At 38.8% G+C, this 22,466-nt stretch overlaps 1 protein-coding gene across 1 annotated transcript in view; it reads right to left on the bottom strand.

Annotated features, from left to right (window-relative positions):
- Positions 1–22,466, bottom strand: part of MUC6 (mucin 6, oligomeric mucus/gel-forming) — a 38,637-nt gene that overhangs the window by 5,780 nt on the left and 10,391 nt on the right. The window contains exons 7-27 of the mRNA XM_087746667.1: positions 21,667–21,789; positions 20,585–20,705; positions 19,541–19,679; positions 19,273–19,377; positions 18,849–18,921; positions 18,439–18,576; positions 17,404–17,565; positions 16,750–16,844; positions 15,966–16,098; positions 14,802–15,051; positions 12,401–12,453; positions 12,186–12,295; positions 11,250–11,401; positions 10,361–10,502; positions 9,776–9,886; positions 6,911–7,096; positions 6,212–6,451; positions 5,130–5,286; positions 4,231–4,374; positions 3,654–3,716; positions 633–806 (exon numbers count right to left, since the gene is read on the bottom strand). Coding sequence (XP_087602793.1) covers positions 633–806; positions 3,654–3,716; positions 4,231–4,374; positions 5,130–5,286; positions 6,212–6,451; positions 6,911–7,096; positions 9,776–9,886; positions 10,361–10,502; positions 11,250–11,401; positions 12,186–12,295; positions 12,401–12,453; positions 14,802–15,051; positions 15,966–16,098; positions 16,750–16,844; positions 17,404–17,565; positions 18,439–18,576; positions 18,849–18,921; positions 19,273–19,377; positions 19,541–19,679; positions 20,585–20,705; positions 21,667–21,789 — 2,871 coding nt within the window. The remainder of the gene's footprint in view (positions 1–632; positions 807–3,653; positions 3,717–4,230; positions 4,375–5,129; positions 5,287–6,211; positions 6,452–6,910; positions 7,097–9,775; positions 9,887–10,360; positions 10,503–11,249; positions 11,402–12,185; positions 12,296–12,400; positions 12,454–14,801; positions 15,052–15,965; positions 16,099–16,749; positions 16,845–17,403; positions 17,566–18,438; positions 18,577–18,848; positions 18,922–19,272; positions 19,378–19,540; positions 19,680–20,584; positions 20,706–21,666; positions 21,790–22,466) is intronic.

The raw sequence follows: 22,466 nt of genomic DNA, 5'->3' as shown, positions 1-22,466 counted from the left end.
CTCCTGTGGGACCTCTTTTTAACTCTGCTTTCCCTGATAGCCTGGGTCCAGGATGGCTTATTAGTTGAAGTGCATGTTGGTGGGAACACGTTATTATGAGTCTCCACAAGCCATAGAATCAGAAAGTAATTTATGTTGGAGAAGTCATCCTCCTGAGAGCAGGACTCTAGAATCCTAGACAAAGCTGCTGCACTGGTACCTGTGTGATTCTGCTTTGGAGCCTGCTTACATTATTCAGAGTTAATAGGTTGGGTGCTCCTTGAATATGACCACATAACTGAACCAGTTGTGGAAAAGAGGTTGAAGCTGAGCTAATAAATCCAACTGGAGCTGAGCTGGGTCACTACTTATAGAACTTCTAATGTGCTTCTCAGATGAGTCACACAAGTGATTTTTGGTTGTATTTTTAACCTATTGTCTATATCCTTTCTCTTTCCATGAACTTTTGATCTACACTTCTGAACATTTCTGGTTTACAGACACCTTTCTGGAAGCCTGCTCTGCCTAATTCATGATTTGGATTCTTATGCTTGGATGTTGAGACAGCTTGCAATGCTTTCCTAGTAGGATGATATCTCAGCTATGTATAGAGTGGGTTTACTGTATTTTAAACAGTAACACTAAAAACCTACCAGTTGTTGACTTTATTGTGACAAGAGGTGATGCTGATGAAGTTCTTGGAACTGTGATTTTTGAGGTTATTGTTGGATTTGTAGTCTCAGTTGATATAGTAGCTGCAGAAGAAGAAATACTAGGTACTCTTGGTGGGGTACTTGTGGTAGAGCTTCTCGTTACTTTAGGCTGCACTGATGTTACTAAGAGGAAAAAATAACAAAATTAATGGATATGAAATAGTTATTGATAATCTATTTATAATATACCTATATGAATTTAAAATTCTTTTTTGAAGTAAAAACACTGTTTTAATTACTATTAGTAGTAACTACTATTTAAAACCGTTACCTTTTAGGTGAAACATTTGAGAGAATAGATATCCATCTATTCCTTTGCTTTTATGTGCAGTGAATACATTGAACAGGAATTCTTGTAGAAGCTTTTATACCTTTTTCTTCATCGCTTTAAAGTGAATTTGGCATGAATGCTTGTGCATAGCAGCAGAAATGGAATTGTGTTTCATTATTCATGCAGTCGACAGTGTAACATTTTCCCAGTACCGTCTGTCTTCAGGGAAATTGATGGAAATTCTAACAAATTTAAGATCAGTATATATAGATTCCTTTCCTGGATCAGGCTATAGGAGTTTGGTATACTCAGTCATACACTTCCATGAAGACCATCTTAAATTGTTGAGGTGTTATACAGCCAGTCGCCACAAAGAATTGTGATGAAATTTTTGTGGGATTTTGTACATCATAGAATCATAGAATGGTTTGGGTTGGAAGGGACCTTTAAAGGTCATCTAGTCCAACCCCCCTACAATGAGCTGGAACATCTTCAACTAGATCAGGTTGATCAGAGCCCCATCCAGCCTGACCCTGAATGCTTCCAGGGATGGGGCATCCACGACCTCTCTGGGCAACCTCTCCCAGTGTTTCACCACCCTCATTGTAAAAAATTCCTTCCTTATATCTAGTCTGAATCTACCCTCTTTTACTTTAAAACCATTACCCCTTGTCCTATCGCTACAGGCCCTACTAAAAAGTCTCTCCCCATCTTTCTTATAAGCAAGCCCCCTTTAAGTATGGAAAGGCTGCAATAAGGTGTCCCCGCAGCCTTCTCTTCTCCAGGCTGAACAACCCCAACTCTCTCAGCCTGTCCTCATAGAAGAGGTGTTCCATCCCTCTGATCATTTTTGTGGCCCTCCTCTGGACCCACTGCAACACGTCCATGTCCTTCCTGTACTGAGGACTCCAGAGCTGGGTGCAGTACTCCAGGTGGGGTCTTGCCAGCGGGGAGCACAGGGACAGAATCACCTCCCTCGGCCTGTTGGCCCACGCTTCTTTTGATGCAGCCCAGGATACAGGTGGCTTTCTGGGCTGCGAGTGGACATTGCTAGCTCATGTCCAGTTTTTCATCCACCAGTACCCCATGTCCTTCTCTGCAGGGCTGCTCGTCAATCCCTTCATCCCCCAGCCTGTCTTGATACCAGGGGTTGCCCCAACCCAGGTGCAAGACCTTCCATTTGGCCTTGTTGAACCTCATGAGGTTCACATGGGTCCACTTCTTGAGCTTGCCCAGGTCTCCCTGAATGGCATCCCATCCCTCAGGCATGTCAACCGCACCACTCAGCTTGGTGTCATCTGCAAACTTGTTGAGGGCATGCTTGATCCCACTGCCCACCACAGCCAAGACAGAAGTCCTTATTCACTAACAGAGGTATTTCAATACTGATATCTGGAAGTGCCTAAGTATGCTGAGGAAACACTGTTCTCTCAATATTTTTTTTTTCTTAAGATGTCTAACAAATATTTCAAATATTTCTATCATTTTCTATGAGACCAAGTTATTTTTCATCATTGCATCTTATGCATATGAAACTGGTGATGCCACTATATCACACAAAAAAGTATTTTTCTTACTTCATAAACACATATCAGGACATATATCAGTGTATAAGTACTAGTTTGGTCAACTACATAAACTAACCTGTTGAAGGTGAAGATGTTTCAGGTGTGGTACTAATGCTTTCATTTCCTGTTGTGTAAAGGTAGAACAGGTTAAGTTTGTGAATGAAGGCATATTGAAATATTCCAAATAAGGCAAATTTCAAATTGGATTCAAAGGATTGTGTTAATTAGTGAGATATTCCTGAAAATCCTTAATATTACATATTTCAGAGGTAAACTTCACATTAAAGGACTTAAACAATGACAAAGAAAGAAATACATCTCATAATAATAATGAACATGAGTAAGTTTTTGCTACCTTTCTTATGATTTTTATGCTTAAGGGCACCTCACTTTTCAGGGATATTGGAAACATTTTTGTATCTAAATGAGATCACTAGATGAGATCCTGGTTACACAGGTTAGAATTTCGTAATATGAGAAAAATTGTCCTTGAGGTTTTTTTACATCTGCATGAAAATCCAAACTGTGCAGCTAGAGTCTATCCAAACCATTATTTAATAAGATAGCTTTTCATAGAAGTAAACCATATGGTAATAAACCTGAAGTTAAAGTATTTTATTAAAAAAATCTCTATAAAGGGATTTGCTAAGTAAAGTCCATTAGCTAGGTCTGATCCTATTCTATATGTTCTCTTTTTTTATGAAAGGTGTTGAATATATCCGAGACCCACAGCTCTGCTGGGGCAGCCCCTCACACAGATCAGAACACCAATACACTTTCAGGAAGACCCACATTTTGAAAAGTACTCACATTTACAATGAACATAATTTTTCATGTTGCTAACTAAAATCAGTTAGGGTCATCCAGCTTCTGTATTATAGCATTCCCTAGCCTAATCCTTCTTTTAATTAGTTGTCTTCATTCCTTTGTTTACCAACTGAAGTTTAACACACTAGCAGTAGAGTAACAGGGTTATTTTGAAGGAAAGTTATGTTTGGATGAACACTCATTATTAATTGAGAGGTACTAGGAACAATGCCTTCTTTGAGAATATACAAATGTTTTAGTATTGTTTTCCAGTTACTGTAGAGAAAGAGAATGAGTATATAGGTCACTGCTTACCACATGGCATGCATCTTCCCTTCTCATGGTCAAAGTATTCATCATGAGAGCAGTTGTAACAGCCTGAAGAAAGGGGAAGAGAAGTTGTTTTAAATTTCTCAGAGAACAGCATTTAATTTATACTACTTATAATCTCTTACATTTCTGTTATTAAAAAAAATGTATCAATTGCAACATCATCTATTCAGGTAAGCATTTCCAATGTCATCCTCAGAATGGCCCACCTATGTAGTAATTGTTTTGGTTTCTCCAACTATATCCATTTGTCTAATAAGAATATTAACTGCTCTCTCCATGTTTTCTTCCCGAAGTATAATGTATTCTTTTGATTTGGTGCAAGTCAGAGAATTTCTCCTCAAGACAGGCTGAGCGCAATATAAAGCTAGATGTAGTACAGGTACTGAATTTTTTTATGTAGGTAAAGCAGTAGTAGTAAGGTAAAGATCAGCAAAACTGCTTCAAAGATAGCATCAATTAGAATACCATTATTTAACTGTGGTATGACTTACTTAAAAAACAGGATTGAAAATAATTACTGTGTTACTGTTTTCTGGTTTACACTAGTATAGCTTATTACCTTCAATGTTGACATATTTGTAGTTTTGATTTGGACAATTACAAGGTCTGTAATGCCAGGTGCAGTTGTCATTGTCGTAGCCATTGGAATAAGCACCACCACTTCCTGGTTTTTTATGAGAATTGTAATACTCACAATAGACAGCTAAAAAAGGTAAAAGCAAGAAAGAAATCAGAATTTTTCAAATTAATGGCATGTTATTTTCAAAGGACTAGAGGGAGGACAAAATTAATAAACAGTTTGAATCAAAGATTTTGTCCTGAAGTTATGAGCTTCTGATGTAAATTGAAATTTACACTCCAGTGAGGTCAGTTTCTTTTTTGCTAATGCACTATGCAGGCATTTCCACAATTTTTAATGCATAATTTAGTGAAATGTTGAAAAGAAACCATCAAAGATGACAACTCTAGCATTGATTTTTAACACACTCATCCTCTTTTTTTGTCCATATACGGTGTTCTGGAACACCTCGATATCTTTTTCCTGTTTTACAGTGTTCCAGCCAACACAGCTGTCTTTATTTCCTTCACATCCACACAGAAGGTGATTTCATCATAGCTAAAATGAAACATTTTTTTTTATAATTTCATACTCCCTCTGCTGACAAAATGACAGTTCACTATACAGTGGCAGCAGAAGAAACAGTCTGCCTTCTGTGACGACATTATTTTCTCTCTCATTACTCCATGGTAAAAAGAAATATAATATTTTGGTTAATTTAGCACAAATTCAAACTACAGATTTCAAAACCCAGGTGACTGAAGTCAACTACTTGCCCACAGAGAAAATGCAACTTAGGAGATGCTTATTAAGCAATTACCTATGTTGCCATATTAATATACTCACAGTAACAGTAATAATCTCTTAAACCTCTTTAAAGAGAGCTTAAAGAAACTTACGACAGAACTCGGGAGTCCTCCAGTCAATGCAGATACCTTTATCTAAGCATGCCATGGCATATACTGCAATGGCATCGCACATGCATTCACAGTCCCCTCCAATGTCACAACCACAAGAGTCTCGAACACAGGCCTCATAATAGGGCATACGATTCACCTGCATTGGAAAATGAAGTAATGAATTTTATAGGATTCTTTTGTGCCTATTTGTTAAGAAGGTGCTTTTCGCTGGGCTAAACAATATGTGTTCCATTAAGTGAGAGTAGCTAGTATTTCCTCTGAACACTTGTCAAAGCACTTACAATCCCACCTCATACAAATCTTTTTAGCAAGAACGTAGATGTCTCCACATCAACAATAGAAACTGATGATGTTTTACCAGATATATATTTCTAAATTCATACTATTTCTGAACACATTATGTATAGTCAGCTAAAAAAACTCCCAAACCCCCACATCCACTCAGGCACAAGTGCCTAAGTTCGTCAGCTGTACACCCTCCATGGATAGGGATGAGCACTGCAACATTATCCACATTTCTCAATTGTTTTCCCCTCCTGAAAATGGAGATTTTCCTTCAGAAGGCCTGGTTTTGATGAACCTCACAATATTTTCATTTCCACAAAGTGAGCAAATGAAAACAAATAGGAGGGTTGATGATATCTTGCTCTCGGGTTGATCTGCATCTTCTAAGTAATGCTGTTGATTTACTGATGAGAACAAGTGTTTTCAGGCTTTTCTTAAGTTTGGTTTTCTAACAAAGGCTAAAAGGTTTCAAAAGAGTAAACAGTGCATTGATCAGTATCAGGCATCATCAACAGACTGACTGATTTCTGATACATAAGTGTTCATTCTTTTTTCACTCTGATATTTTTAACGCATCTGTTAATGCCATACTTAGCTTTTGTGCTTACAAAAGGGCTGGTGAAGTGCAAATAAGAAAAGACAAAGATTAACATAAATGAGAGCCATAAAACATTTTATATATATTTTATTAAAACATTTTGGGGAAGAGAAAATCAAGTGTTTGGAAGAATACAGATTATCCCTATAACTAAAAAGAAGGCCAAATCGATTCTTACCTTATTGTGACAGGCAGAAAAGACTTGGCTGTTGATGACGGAACATGTCTTTTCTGCCCATGCTTTACGATAAGGGTTCTTGCTACAGGGGTCCACTACAAAATATACATCCCCACAGAGAGGATTCTCTTTCCAAGAATTGACAAATTCCAATTCATTTGATGCCACGTACTTGCTTCGAGTTTCAAAATCATCCTTCATATTGCCATTATAGTTCCCACATAAACCGCATATAGTTTCCTAGGTTGAATGAAAGCAGCAATGTCAAATCAGCAAGTTACAATTACTCGCCTTCCCTTTCGATTACTGACAGTTTCCTGTGCTTTAGTAGTGAATGTGATCTACAAATACTCTCTCATACATTCTTAGCGTCTTGTGCATGAGGGTCTGTTCATCAGTGAACAAATGTGTTTCTCTTCTAAACTGTAAGCTGTCATAATTTAGAGATCAAATTTGACCATGCAGTTGTATAAAATAAAAGCACTTAGCACAAAAATTTCCTGAATGCAGTAAGGTAATCAGTTAAAAATCAGCCTCTAGTGAAAATCTCTGCTGTTTTGGAGATAATGATGAAAATGAATTGCTAGTAGCATCTCTGAAAAACCTTTGCTATCATAGAGAGTCAAGGCAATCATCATCAAATGTGCCGTTCAATCTGAATTGAAGGACAGTTTACTAGAGGAAGTTATTCTGCAATACCTGTGTTTCTCTGGAGATCCTGATGAAGAAGTTCATGTGCTTATTCCAGATAAGGGTCATGTTGTATTTTCCTGGGATAATGATATCAAACATCAGGTGAAGGGCATTCTTTTTCACATTATATCGTATTCCAGGATTTTCCCCAGAAATAGCGAAGGTTTCATCTCGCAGTATGAATGTCAAATTCTGGAAGAAAATTTATCTCGATGTTATAACTTATCAACTTTCAATATTTCCCTTACTCTGTGTCACATTCCTGAAGATCTGATGTTGTGCTACTACAGAATGTCTTGACATTCCCACTTATTTTTGAAAAGTCATGGCAGTCAGGTGAAGTCCCTGGTGACTGGAAAAAGGGAAACATTGCACCCATTTTTAAAAAGGGTAGAAAGGAGGACCCTGGGAACTACTGACCTGTCAGCCTCACCTCTGTGCCTGGGAAGATCATGGAACAGATCCTCCTAGAAGCTATGCTAAGGCACGTGGAGGACAGGGAGGTGATTTGAGACAGCCAGCATGGCTTCACCAAGGGGGAGTCTTGCCTGACCAACCTAGCGGCCTTTCTATGCTGGAGTGACTGCATCAGTGGACAAGGGAAGAGCTATGGATGTCATCTGTCTGGACTTCTGTAAGGCCTTTGTCATGGTCCCCCACAACATCCTTCTCTAAATTGGAGAGATATGGATTTGATGGATGGACTGTTTGGTGGATAAGGAATTGGCTAGATAGTCGCATCCAGAGGGTAGTGGTCAATGGCTCGATGTCCAGATGGAGAACAGTGAGTGGTGTCCCTCAGGGGTCCGTACTGGGGCCAATGCTGTTTAATATCTTCATCAAAGACATGGACAGTGGGATCAAGCATGCCCTCAACAAGTTTGCAGATGACACCAAGCTGAGTGGTGCGGTTGACATGCCTGAGGGATGGGATGCCATTCAGGGAGACCTGGGCAAGCTCAAGAAGTGGACCCATGTGAACCTCATGAGGTTCAACAAGGCCAAATGGAAGGTCTTGCACCTGGGTTGGGGCAACCCCTGGTATCAAGACAGGCTGGGGGATGAAGGGATTGACGAGCAGCCCTGCAGAGAAGGACATGGGGTACTGGTGGATGAAAAACTGGACATGAGCTAGCAATGTCCACTCGCAGCCCAGAAAGCCACCTGTATCCTGGGCTGCATCAAAAGAAGCGTGGGCCAACAGGCCGAGGGAGGTGATTCTGTCCCTGTGCTCCCCGCTGGCAAGACCCCACCTGGAGTACTGCACCCAGCTCTGGAGTCCTCAGTACAGGAAGGACATGGACGTGTTGCAGTGGGTCCAGAGGAGGGCCACAAAAATGATCAGAGGGATGGAACACCTCTTCTATGAGGACAGGCTGAGAGAGTTGGGGTTGTTCAGCCTGGAGAAGAGAAGGCTGCGGGGACACCTTATTGCAGCCTTTCCATACTTAAAGGGGGCTTGCTTATAAGAAAGATGGGGAGAGACTTTTTAGTAGGGCCTGTAGCGATAGGACAAGGGGTAATGGTTTTAAAGTAAAAGAGGGTAGATTCAGACTAGATATAAGGAAGGAATTTTTTACAATGAGGGTGGTGAAACACTGGGAGAGGTTGCCCAGAGAGGTCGTGGATGCCCCATCCCTGGAAGCATTCAGGGTCAGGCTGGATGGGGCTCTGATCAACCTGATCTAGTTGAAGATGTTCCAGCTCATTGTAGGGGGGTTGGACTAGATGACCTTTAAAGGTCCCTTCCAACCCAAACCATTCTATGATTCTGTTCTATTCTGATGATTCTATTTTACAGGCTTTTTTACCCCCTTGGAATTATTTTGTATGCATATGCAAATCTTCACTGGAAACAAAAATATCTGTCATTGTTCCACCGTCATTGTTAGGTGCGCTAGCACTTTGCATTTGGTGGAAATAATAGTCTTCTACATGCAGCCAGCAGAGTAGAGGAAGTATTTTTTCATGTGTTCCCAAGAATAATCAAAAAGTTATGGAGAAAATAGCTCTCTGTCTTGAGCTCTTTTACTGTCTCCCACTCTCATGTGTACTTTTACAACTTTACTCCTGCCATACTGAAGTGTTTCAATGTCTAGATAATCAACAGAAAGGTTTGGCTGGAACATGCATTTATGACACTGGATCCTAAGCTAACAAACTTTTTCACCACAGCACTAACCAGCTGAAACTGCCAATATTTAGTCAGTAACGTGGCAAATGTGTACTGCTTGTAGTGACTGTTCCTTGGGATAAAATCTCGTCTGTCCCTGTTCCTCTCTCTGTTAGATAATGAAGGACTGTAATACTGATCTGATCTGATAGTACTAGGCATTGCTGCCCCATAGAACTGAGAACAGTAAAACTTATCCAATTCTGGAAGCTGTCACACAGCAGTGGAAATGAGGATAAATGCTCATTGCTATAGTTTCATGGATATATCTCAGGTAAGATCTGGATATATTTTGAATTGCAGATATTACCTGGACTTAGAGAAATTTGGAGAGATTTTTCTCATCATCCATGATGAGAATTCCTCAATTTTATAATATTGTTTTCTTGAGTTTGGCGGGGGTGGATGGGGTGGGGAGGATATCAGTATCTTTTGACTGAGCAATTCACTGCTAGGTCAGTAAAGTTCAAAATTTTATGGCTTGTATGTAGGCAAGAAGTTTGGGGACTGAAACATAGACATGAGAATTGAAAAAAAAAAACTGATGGCAATTCCTAGTAAAACTGAAGCTCTAGGTTTAGCACATAATTTCACTTACAAGACATCACTTCAAAGACACAGCTAAAGCTTCCAAAAGGGAAGCAAACATGGGCTTAAAATAGCTATTCAGCTGGATAACAGCAGAATGAAGATCTTACCCCAAGGTAAATGCTGATGGATCTGGAGCATGTAACCCCTGATTTCCCACAGATGACATTCTCAGTAACAATTTTGAAAGAGGAAACAGGTCTATTAACACTGCAGCCATCCTAAAAAAACCAAACCAAACAACAAAAAGCACAAAACCCCAATAGACTCTGTGTCTGGAGTCTTCCAACTTGAAACATAAAAGGATAAAAAAGTAAAGAAAGCTTAAACATGTCATGACTGATTCTGCCTGTTTTGGGAGGTGATGACCTCTGATTTGGTAGTCAAACTGACATCACTTCCCTAAAAGATATAGTTGGCTGGTACAGAATACATACGTATCAGTGACTATTTAAACATGTTATTAAATCTAAAATTTGTTGTAATTGCATAAAAAACTGTGTTTTGAGAAGTAAAGTCTTTTCATCTTAAGTATTGAAATAAGCAGAAAATATAAAAACACATCAAGTGTTTATAAAGATTCAAAGTGCTCTATTGGTTATAGATGCATCCTAGGATATTTTCATTAGCCATTTAAATCAAGCTATTTCTTGACCGTAAGATACTGCCAAAATAAGCTGTAAGAGGCAGGTTACCATAGCTAATATGTATTCACAGTTGCCATCAAACACAAAACGCTGTCCATCAAAAGTGGTGATGTGGCCTTCTCCATACAGATTACACGTTGAAGAACACTTTGATTTCTGAACACATTTCCATTTGCCTTTTGTGCAAGTGCTGGGAGTGAGAAAAGAAACCATACTCAGATTTCAAAGAAATGCCACCTTAACCTGCTTCTTTTTATATACATGCACTTTTATAGATAAGATGTTCATTTAATTGACTTGTGTACACTGTGACCAAGTTACAAGTAATATAAGAACCATAACTAAAACTTACGGACTGCCTAGAAAATTAATTAATGATAAAGAAGAAATCTTAAGTAATTTTTGCTTTCTTTTTTCATGGAAGAAAGAATATAAAACTCATTTATTTTTGCTCTTAATGGGATCAGATGTCACTGTTCTGTGTAGTTTGGAGGGGGGTGGTTTTTTAATACTAGATTGGTAACTGGAAAGGGAATAAAGCACTTTGAGAATGCTGCTAAAGAGATGTGAGCAATCTTTTGGGGGGCTTGCTTTTATCTACAGAAAAGAAGGAAGATTGTGCCCTCATCATTATTTACGTGGAGCTGTTAATCCTTGACCTTATGTAGTTTACAGTTACAGGCCCTGCTGGATGCCCTTATTCCTGGATATGTATGTGGCAGAAATTATCCCTGAAGCCAGTACCATGACTTTTTTATCTGTACGTATATATTATCAAATGCTAAGCTTCTCTTTATCACCTCTGTGCTTTGTCACTGTATTCCTTCCATTCAGCTGTTGCCATTTCCTATTCTCCCGTCAACTAAACGCTTTTGTTATGTAGTTGTACAGTTTAGTGAAACAGAGGTTCTGCAACGAAAAACTGTGTGATTCTTACCAGATCTCACATTCAGTTTGGATCTGTTCACCTTTTCCGTAAGCAAGACCACCATATTCACATGGACACTCATCAGCTGGAACACACCTGCCATCAAGATTTTCATATAGCCCATCAGCACAGACACAGCCTGATTCACATTTAGTGGGTATCTGGTAAAGACCAACAGATTGCAAAATGAAAAGAAATGTGAGATGCATTTTATCTTGTATGTGAATGGTGTCAAGAGTGAACCTGTGCTAAGTTCTGGTTTTGACTTGATTTCAGTTTTGTGATTTTCCTCATACTAACATACTAGTCAATTGAACTGGTTTCACTGAAGTTGTAAGATATTCCTGCTATGGTGAGATATTAAACATACTTGAAGACTCTGAAAAATTTGTCTTTCATTGCTACCAATCTTTCAGACAAAGTACAACAGAAGTTTCTTTATATCAAGGAAGTTTATTACAACTCTTCCAATTAGTCTGTTTCCTTAACATAAAGGCATAAGAAAAGCCTGTCAGGACAGACCAGAAGTTCACCTAGCCTAGGTCTCCTGCCTCCTGTGACCATCAGCAGCAGATAGTTGGGAAAGAATAGACCAGGAAGCATAAACCACATGTTCTAGCAGTTTCCAGTGACATGCAGCTTATGGAGTACCTGAGCCAGTGGTGATAGCCATATAGTTAAGAATCCTTAATGGATTTTTATTCTAGTAATTTACTAGAATTTAATTCATTAATTCATGCAATTTAATTCCTTTAATCACTTCCTGAATATATGTAAATTTTTAGTGTCCACAGTCTGTGGAAGGAAGACTGATGTTTAACTGTACAACGTTAGAAGAAATATCTCCTGTCATTTCACTAGAAGGAATGTAGTCAAGTGCTAAGTAACAACTAGAACATTCTTCCTCTCTCAATGAGATAAGTATCCCAGAGCTGTGAAACTCACACATTCAATTCCAGTAGCCAGCATCTGACAGGTAGGGGCACATGCAGCTCCATACTTGTTTTCTAAACGGTCAGAACATGATATATATTTCTTAGGAGCTTTGCAGCTTTCTAGGAAAAAGGAAGAAAAGCAAACATTGCAGAGATTGTGAAGTAGCAATTTTACAACATAGGGGGAAAGAATACATTTCTAAATAAACCATATCAGACCCATACCTGCAGGATTTTGAGGTTTGCCTGTGCAACTTAGCCTTCCATTAATGCAGTAGCTAGGGGGAAAAAAAAAAAAATCAATGCAATTCTCTCTTAAGGAAGATATTTTAATTTTTTGCAAAATGGCTTCATGTTTCTCACCATTGGAAATGTTTCATTTATGTTACCAGCTCCTCCCCATCCTTCAAAATGGAACATGAGTCAACTTGCCTCTCTTTACTTTTTGTAGTATACAGTAACATCAGTTTTGAAAGTGAATAGTAGGCCATTCACTATTATGATGGCCTATCAAGTCATTCTTGAGGTTTGTATATAGCTGTCTAGATACTCTTGACAAAATCTCCTACTAGGAATAATCATATCTTACCTATTATTTTCTAATTTTTTCCTTAACATTTCCAAGCTTAAGGTAAGTCAAATGCTTTTTGTTCATAAGATGTCTTAAAAAATAAACCTTTGCTATCGAGTGAAGGAGATAGTACTAGTTTTGGCTGGAATGGAGTTAATTTTCTTAATGGTACCTCAATAGTGCTGTTTTGGATTTGTGACCAAAACAGCGTTGATAACACGATGTTGTTTTAGCTATTGCTGAACAGTGTCAAGGCCATCTCTGCTTCTCATGCTGCCCCGCCAGCGAGTAAGCTGTGAGTGCACAAGAAGCTGAGAGGGGAAACAGCAAGGACAGCTGACCTGAACTGACCAAAGAGGTATTCCATACTATACAACATCATGCTCAGCAATAAAAGCTCAGGTAAAGAAGGAGGAATCATAGAATCATAAAGGTTGGAAAGGACCTCTGAGATCATCGAGTACAACCATTAACCTAACTGCCAGGTCCACCTCTAAACGATAACCCTAAGCACCACATCCGCATGTTTTTTTGAACGCTTCCAGGGACTGTGATTGCACCACTTCCCTGGGCAGTCTGTTCCAATGCCTAACCACTCTCTCCGTGAAGAAATTTATCCCAATATCTAATCTAAATCTCCCCTGGCACAACTTGAGGCCATTTCCTCTTGTCCTATCACTTGTTACCTGGGAGAAGAGACCGACCCCCACCTCACTACAACCTTCTTTCAGGTAGTTGTAGAGAGCAACAAGGTCTCCCCTCAGCCTCCTCTTCTCCAGACTAAACAACCCCAGTTCCCTCAGCCGCTCCTACACAGTATTCAAGATGCGGCCTCACCAGTGCTGACTATAGGGGCACTATCACCTCCCTGGTCCTGCTGGCTGTCCTATTTCTGATACAGGCCAGGATGCCATTGGCCTTCTTGGCCACCTGAGCAAACTGCTGGCTCATGTTCAGCTGGCTGTCAACCAACACCCCCAGGTCCTTTTCCGCCAAGCAGCTTTCCAGCCACTCTTCCCCAAGCCTGTAGCGTTGCATGGGGTTGTTGTGACCCAAGTGCAGGACCCAGCACTTAGCCTTGTTGAACCTCATACAGTTGGCCTCAGCCCATCGACCCAGCCTGTGCAGATCCCTCTGTAGAGCCTTCCTACCCTCCAGCACATTAACACTCCCGCCCAACTTGGTGTCATCTGCAAACTTACTGAGGGTGCACTCAATCCCCTCATCCAGATCATCAATGAAGATATTGAACAGGACCAGCCCCAATACTGAGCCCTGGGGAACACCACTTGTGACCGGCTGCCAACTGGATTTGACTGCATTCACCACCACTCTCTGGGCTCGGCCATTCAGCCAGTTTTTTACCCAGTGAAATGTGCACTTATCCAAGCCATGAGCAGCCAGCTTCTCCAGGAGAATGCTGTGGAAGACAGTGTCAAAGGCTTTACTAAAGTCCAGGTAGACAACATCCACAGCCTTTCCCTCATCCACCAAGCAGGTCACCTTGTCATAGAAGGAGATCAGGTTAGTCAAGCAGGACCTGCCCTTCATGAACCCATGCTGGCTGGCCCTGATTCCCTGATTGTCCCATTGTGCGATGGCACTCAAGATGACCTGCTCCATGACCTTCCCCGGAACTGAGGTCAGGCTGACAGGCCTGTAGGAAGGAGGCATGTTCGGATTTATACTGCTTGTCTTCCCAAGTAACCATTATGCATGACAAAGTCATGGTTTCCTGGAAAGGTCTAAACATCTGCCTGCTGATTGGAAGTAGTGAATTAATTCCTTATTTAGCTTTGATTGCACATGCTGCTTTGCTTATTAAATAAGCTTATTTTTGCTTATTAATAACAAAAAAAAGTTATTAAACTGTATCTCAACCCACAAATTTTCTTGCTTTTGCCCTTCTGATTCTCTTCCACATCCAGCTGAAGTGGAGCGAGCAAGTGGCTGTGTGGTGCTTAGCTTCTTACTGCCATTAACCCTCAACAGAGACAAATGAAGACCCCTCGTCTCCATTTTCAGTTTGTTAATCTTTAAACTTGATACACTTACCAGGTAATCCCACCACTTATTATTGACTGGTCAGGCAAGATGTACTTTCTATCTTCTAAATAGCAGGGACAATGAGATTTACGAACACACTCATTCTTGTGGTTCAAGTACATTCCTTTAGGACAATGGCAGCCTTCAATAGGGATGTCAGTTGGATGACATTCCAGGGCTCGGTTGGAGAGTGACAAGCATGTCCTGTCACATGCCTGAGTGTTGTAGCTGAATGTTTGATTGCCAGTACAAGTAATGGCTGTAAAACAAGACAAGAGGGTATGTTAAACTTAATTTACTTGTCCTCTTCCTTGTGAAACATAATCATGTTCATAATGTGCTGCATATATTGTGTTAAAGGCTTCAATGCTTAACGCTTCCTATCGCTTCTCTTCCTGTGGATGTGGCACTCTAGCAAAAAATATTGCAGACCAGGGCTTAACACCAACCATATAGCTGTTTGGAAGTTTTATGAAGGTTAAATATCTTATTGCTTCTTTGTGTATCTTGGAATAAAATAATGCGAAGAGAAGCTTTGCAGAAATACCAATGTATTTCTGAGTAACCGTGAAACCTGTGCCTATGCCTAAGCTGCATAATAGCAAAATCACATCTGCAACCAGAGTTTTTCCTAGTTCTTTCTCATCTTATGGTACAGTATAGCTTTATTTATGTGTCTATTCCATCACTAAATTATCAAGTCCTGGAAGCATCCACATGCTCACCTTAAAGCATAAGAGTAATCTTTTTCATGTAGTCTTAAAATAAAAATCCTTTTCTGAAACAGACTAGAAGGGTATTCAGAAGTTGGATATCTGTTATCCCATTTCTGCTTTTCTCTTCTTTCTGTTCACTACTTTCCTCATTACTCTTAAGATGATTTGGACATTGTTTAGAATACTGCTTTACCATTTATGTTTTTTGTTGTGTTATGACACATCTGTGAAGTCAGCAGCTCCTGGGAATATGGCTTTTATACCTGCTGGTTGGCCTACTTGAGCAATAAGTAGCTACTTTCTAATGACTGACAAGTAGTTTTAAAATATGTTCTTGCTCTTATTCAGTTTTGTCATAGGTGAATCAAACATGGGAATATTCTAAATGGAAAGAGATAGACCCGTATGCATGCATTCCTCTGGTGGCAGACTATTAAGAGTTGGTTCAGTTACTTACTACAATTGTCCATACTGTTTCTCCAGTTCTCAAGGATTAAACCCATTGAACTGCATGTTCGTGCATACGATCCCAGAGCAGAACAAATATAAGGAAAGGTCTCTTCGTAATTACAGGCTTGGTAGACACATCTCTGAAACCCAATACATGGAGAGTACTCTGTTACTGGGGAACAGACATTTGGAAGTGCTAAACCCTGGAGGTATTTAAAAGACGTGTAGATGTGGTGCTTAGAGACATGGTTTAGTGGTAGACTTGACAGTGTTAGGACTGTTGGATTCGATGATCTTAAAAGTCTTTTCCAACCTAAATGATTCTACAATTCTATGCTGAATTGCAGAGGTAAGTCATGCAAAATACATATTATTGCATAACTAAAACTGATGAAAAAGATCAAATTAATTGCCTGATTGACATGAATAAAATATACTTAGTACCTAAAAAATGCCTTTATTTATTCGCTGATTTTAATTTTTAATTTTCAAAATGTTTTGTGGAGACTGGCAAATTGAGCTCAGTTATGCACATGGGAAAATCAATACTTTGCATAATTAAAGTTGTCAACATGGAGAACTGCAGCATGAGTAAAAATACCTTCTGATTCATAGGGATGGGACTGGTGCCTATGAACAGACTTCTAGTGTGGTGGAGACATAATTTTCAAAAACACACTTGTTCCTTAGCTTCTATGCATTGCTGATCCAAATGAGTGGGATACTGTATATGAGTACATTCTGGTTCATATTTGGACTCCCTCTGTACACCGTCTATCATCATTTCCTACCTTGTAGAAAGGAATAGGGTTCACCACAGCATGGCATTTCTCGAACACTGTACCCTTCTTGGTAAGAATGGAGCAATGAGTCTCAGCAGATATTTCTAATGAAAGTAAATCATGGACATTAAACAGAGAAAGTTAGGAAAAAGAAATGACAAGATGAAAAAGAAATGAAGAAACCCCTGGACACACTGCTCTAGCTGAGCTTTCGCTAAGGATGGATTGAACAAAAGGACAGCTTAGCGTGTTAGCTTGCAGACTATACTTTTGTTCAAACGGCTCAGTAGGGCTTGGTTTTTTTTGTTTGTTTTGGTTTTTTTTTAAGACCAACAGCAATAGAGACTTGAGAAGGCAAAGCCTGGATTTCAGTCACAGCACAGCTGAACAAGTCTGAGACATCCATGGACTTCAATTCACTGGAAATATCACCCAAAACCTCTCATTGATCATCTCAATCTCAGATCTCTAGAATGGGCTCTGATAAGCTTTCACTAGATATGTATTCTAGAAATCAGAAACGTCTTGTTGGTTACAGAATTTGTGATGTTCAATTGTCTCAGTCTCTGGTTCTCTCAAATTCTCTCATTACCCTGGTATAGGCTTATGGAAGTGTCAGACAAAGCCAGCTGGAGATCAGTTACAACAGGATCATCTACTTACTGTTCAGTTGACTCAAAGCACAAGGGTCAGTATCTCTCTCTAAAGCAGGATGGCAATTTCCTGCCCTCCAGGAATCTACAAACAGGGAGGCTGTCCCTTCAGTGATATCCATGCTAGTCATGAAGTCATCTGTAGTGTCTCCATTGTAATTCCCACACAAACCTAACAACATCAGAAATCAACGGATGGCTGAAAATTAAAGACTCTGTACACAATGGTCTATGTTTCATTCTAAAATAGTGAGAAAATTGATTCAAAAGTTCTGCATGGAGTGTCAATGAATGCTATAGGTCAAGTAGCCAGAGAATCTTGATTATGAACACAGTCACTAAGCCTCTGCCTTCTTAAGTTAAGATTGTCCACTTCTATTCAATGACAAATTCATACAGAAGTTTTTGTCTTGTTTTTAGAAAAAAGGCTTTTTCAGTGGTTTTAAATCATGTAAAAGAGAAAGGCCATGAAATACTTTTGCAGTTACATGTGTTTTCTTATGTATATAAAATCTGTAATGACAAAGAATATACATTTAGACTTCTTTAAAAGCTGAAGCCTCTCTGTAATTCCCTATAGATAATTAGAATGCAGGATATGCCTTTGTGGCTAATGTTGCTGTGCAATAAACATAAACACCTCCATCTGGTGCTTATCTACTGAGAAGCTTTTAGATTCTTAGGCTTATTGTGTTTACAGTGATCATGCACTGCATTCAAAGAACCAGGTGCTCCAAGATGTAGAGACCACACAGACCGATTTGTTGCCCCTTCATTGTGTAGTAAAGCACATACTGAAAAAGGCACACATCATAAAACACGTGAAGAACAGTATTATATTACAGATGAAAAATGTCACCCATCTAATTTCTTTGATTCTTTTTAAAGTTATTAGCGAAAAAAAATCCTTAGCACATTGGTTTTCCAATGTAGGTATTTTTGTTTGAATCCAGAGAAGAAAGTTTATTCCTTCAAGGATGAGTACTAAGCTTTCAAAATTACACTCTCTATGTTTTTTCCTTCACATGGGGACTAGATTTCTTACCTAGGGTTCTGCCTTTGAATTGTGATCCAACTTTCACATAGGCCTGGAACACAGGTGATGTTTGAACTACAAGTTCCAGCCCGAAGGTTGTATACATTTGAATGTACATCGAGGACTGTCTGAAAATAGTGATGTCTCCTAAAAGAACAAGGGTATTTAGAAGTAGAGATTTTGATGCATAGGATATTGCAAAGTAATGATTTTAATGCATATGTAAGTGTCCTAGCATTCTGTCTACAAGTCTTCTCCTTCCACACACAACTCTCCACAGAGAGACAGATGCAATGGGAAAGATTTTAACCTTCCTCTAAAACCCCTGCTATTGGCAATTGTGAGAGAAAAGATGCTGGGTTGTGTAAAACAGATTAATTAACGTAATTTGGATTTTATGTGTATTCCCTTTTCTTTACCTGATCTGTAAGGTAGCCGCTTGAGTTCATCATCATCAGTAAGGAGTTCATTCTGGGAAATCACAATTTTGTCCTGTAAGAAAGGGACGTGGAATCAGAAATAATTATCTGTACTGATGATATTCATATGTTCTTTAACATAAGCAACTGTATTGTCAATGACCTATCTAATAGGAAAAGATTGATTCAAGCTTTTTCTCACATGTTATTCCATAGTGCTTTCAGTTTTCACTTTGAAAATACTCTAACTTTCTTAGTTGATGTGGCAACTGAGATCTTTACTGTGTACGCATGAACTGGAACATATCTTTAGTATCTATTCCCCATAATTTTTCAGTTCAGGCTACTAGAAATAACTTTAAGTATTTATTTTGTTAACCTGGTTACTGAAATGCTGGATAGAACCTGAGGAGGCAATACTTACCTTTGTAGATATGTAAATTACAGCACTAAGTGACGTCTCAGAATGAGAATAACCGGACTTTTCATATACAGCCATTAGGGTTCCATTGTGTGGCAGGCTGGAACTCTGGAGGAAAATAGTGAAAAAGGAAGTCTGTGACAGAATAACAATGATTTGTAGAATAAATGTGTATCATAGGAAGACCTCAGTTTGTGTTCCAATGGGAAACCAAAGACAGAGTAAAATATATCCATTTGATATTCTGTGTTTCTAGAATGCAGGAAATTACCTTCATAAGAACATAAGTGCAAACCCCATGGAACCTGTATGATCTAGAATCAAATGTGGTAACAAAGGAGCCTCCTTCCAGTGAACACCTTCCAGGGCAGGGCAAGTCTTTGCAATTCCATTGACCCATCGTACATTTACTGAGGAAAACAAGAAATTCTGTGTAAGGTTATTCTCATACTAAGGCACTAATTACCAGAAGAGGATTTGATCCTCCTGTCTGGAGGTTTTACTGTAGCTGATCAACATCCAAAATTGGTTAGTGAACACAGTGTAACATACATATACATTCTGAACTTTCATTTCCACTGTTTTGAAATATCTTTTCTTTACGCTTTAAAAACACCACTACTTCCTAGTAATGGAAGATGTCATTTGTGTCACTTTCCCCCTTATACTTTCTATGCTTTGATTTTCTTTGTCTATCTATGTCAGTTGAAGTTGTTCATCTTAATTCAAAGTTGCTGAACTCTTGTGTGAATTGTCACTAAACTTTCCTGAATAGATTGATCATGAAAAGTGCATTCATTGTTACAGTCCTGAGGATTAATGCCATTATTTATCCTTTACTTTATTTATTAGAATTATGATAGCAAGAGAAGTAACAACAAAAAAAATATTCCACTTTTTTTCTGGAAAAAATTTCCAAATTTAAAAAATATTGTCTTAAGTAATGATTTTCTGTTGCAAACCAGAAATGTAGTTTTCAGAACTGATTTGGTGATCGGCAATGCTGAGATTGCTAGAAAGAAATTGTAAATACTGGATATTTGTTTTCTGCTAATTTTACCTCCAGTTTCACAGAGGAGATAAAAATGCTACTGTTTTGTGTGGCCTGAAGGAGCACTTACACAGATTAATCAGGAAATGAGACATGTACATCTTCAATTACAAATGTATGATTTGTGGCACTCGAAGGTAGCCTCAGAGATGAGGTGGCCACCATGATGATTTGCAGCTGCCCTCCGAAAAGTTAGGCTAAATTTTCCAATCGCTTGGTGAGGATACTCTCCATCCTCTCATGAAAGTACCTGTCGCTACTCACCAGGTTCTACACGCTGCTTTCATTGTCTCACCAGGAGCGTATGTTTTCCCATTCAGTGTACATGGACACTGCTGAATGTGAACACATGTTCGATTCTTTGAGATGTCATCAAGAACAGTTCCTGCCAAAAACGATAAACAACAAAAATATTTTTCTGTATCCTTACTTAGCACTAAAGCTATTATAGCTTGAATGCCTTCCAAAATTAGCTTGAGAATGCTATTCTTGCACAGCCAGTGCCCATAGTTAGAGATATAACGTGCAGGACATTTTCTCTTAATTAAAACTGACTCTTTACAAGTGATAACAGAGTTTGGCTACTTTGTTATATGAAAGTGCAGACAATTGTCTTAATTTGAAATTTGAACTTAATTTGAAATAACAGTAAGCTTGAATGTTATTTTTCAAACTTTTTTTTTGCTATGACATTCTGATTGAGTTGTGAATTTTGAAGAAAGAACATATTCTATTTCCTAGAGTACTAAGTCTAGTTTTAAATATGTAACTCACAACATGTTACTTTTGACTACTATAAAATGGTGATGATATTGATATACTCACATCACAGTAACCCTGGAGGATATTTCAGTTCTGAAATGTCAAGAAATTATGCAAATGATAGTCATAATTACAATTTTTGTAGGAAGTTCATCTTGAACTATTTTAAAGGGATTTTACAAAATGCCCATAATATTGCAGAACTTCTCTGAGGTATGCTACCTCTTGCTGGTGCCCTGGAAGGCTAGATACCTGGGACAGGAAATTAATTAAGCTTACTCAGTGTTTATTATAGTACAGAACTTTAAGCAGGTAACATTTAATTATCCCATCACGTATCACAGTCTTGTGGGGAAAACGCTTTCACAACTCTGTTCTTGCAAACAGTGACCAAGAATCTTTAAGGACCATGACTATTCAAGACTCCAGTTATATTATGTTACCTGAGAAGTGGCAGTTCTAGCAGCACAATGCCCTGAAATGCACTGCTAATTCATTATTAAGAAGTCTATTCCACTTGACTCAATATATACCAAAAACATCTGTATGGGTCATTTAGGATATGATGAATAGAGAAATGATACCTTCAGGACAAAAGCAGCCATAGGTACAGTGACTGGAACAGCTGTACTCTGGGTTGGAACAGGTTTTAATACATGGAGAACCACATTCCTCATAGATTTGGTTAGCAGAACATTTTCCCACAGCTGCAACAAACAGTGAAAGTGTTAAGATCTTTAAAGTGTAAACATAGAAGAATCTCTCATCTACCACCTAGCATGGAGAAGACCTTGTGATTTCTGGCACTAACGTTCTCTTATCCTGCCTCAATACTCAATTAATCATCTGAGTATTCATCATTACCATCGTATTCACTCTAGCTTTTATTCATTTTTCATGCCTTATTTATTAGAAACTCCTTTCAGAAGCCTGAAGAATGGGAAATATGCTATATTGCAGCCTAATAAGCTACCAAAAATCAGATTTTCTGTAGTACTTGAAGGATTTAAAGAATATAACTCTTGATTTTCTGTATAGTTCCTGCTTCTCAGGTGTTATCTGCTTTTCAGAATGCAGCTACCTAGCAATTCTAATATATGGAACTCAGAACATGCTTTATTATGTGGTAAATTCAAGCAGAGATTTTTCCTTATCTGAAAAAGTAAAAATAAGTGAGGGAGGGAAATAGAGGTACTTAGAGATGAGGCTGATGAAGAAAGACAGACAACTAAAAAGTTCATTACCTTTGTATATTTGGCATTTATTTGCAGATTCTTAGATTCTTAGCTTTGTTTTTTTGGGAAACAAGGTTCCCATTCCCTTTTTTTTTCCCCCAACCTTTTCCTTTTATCACTTTACTACCAGTCCTAGCAATGGTCGACTG

Source organism: Nipponia nippon, unplaced genomic scaffold (genome assembly GCF_047370975.1).
Source record: "Nipponia nippon isolate SJK-2023a ecotype South Korea unplaced genomic scaffold, ASM4737097v1 scaffold_10, whole genome shotgun sequence".
NCBI classification, from domain to species: Eukaryota; Metazoa; Chordata; class Aves; order Pelecaniformes; family Threskiornithidae; genus Nipponia; species Nipponia nippon.
Note: the sequence above shows the minus strand (reverse complement) of the source record. Positions and strands in the feature narration are given on the sequence as shown.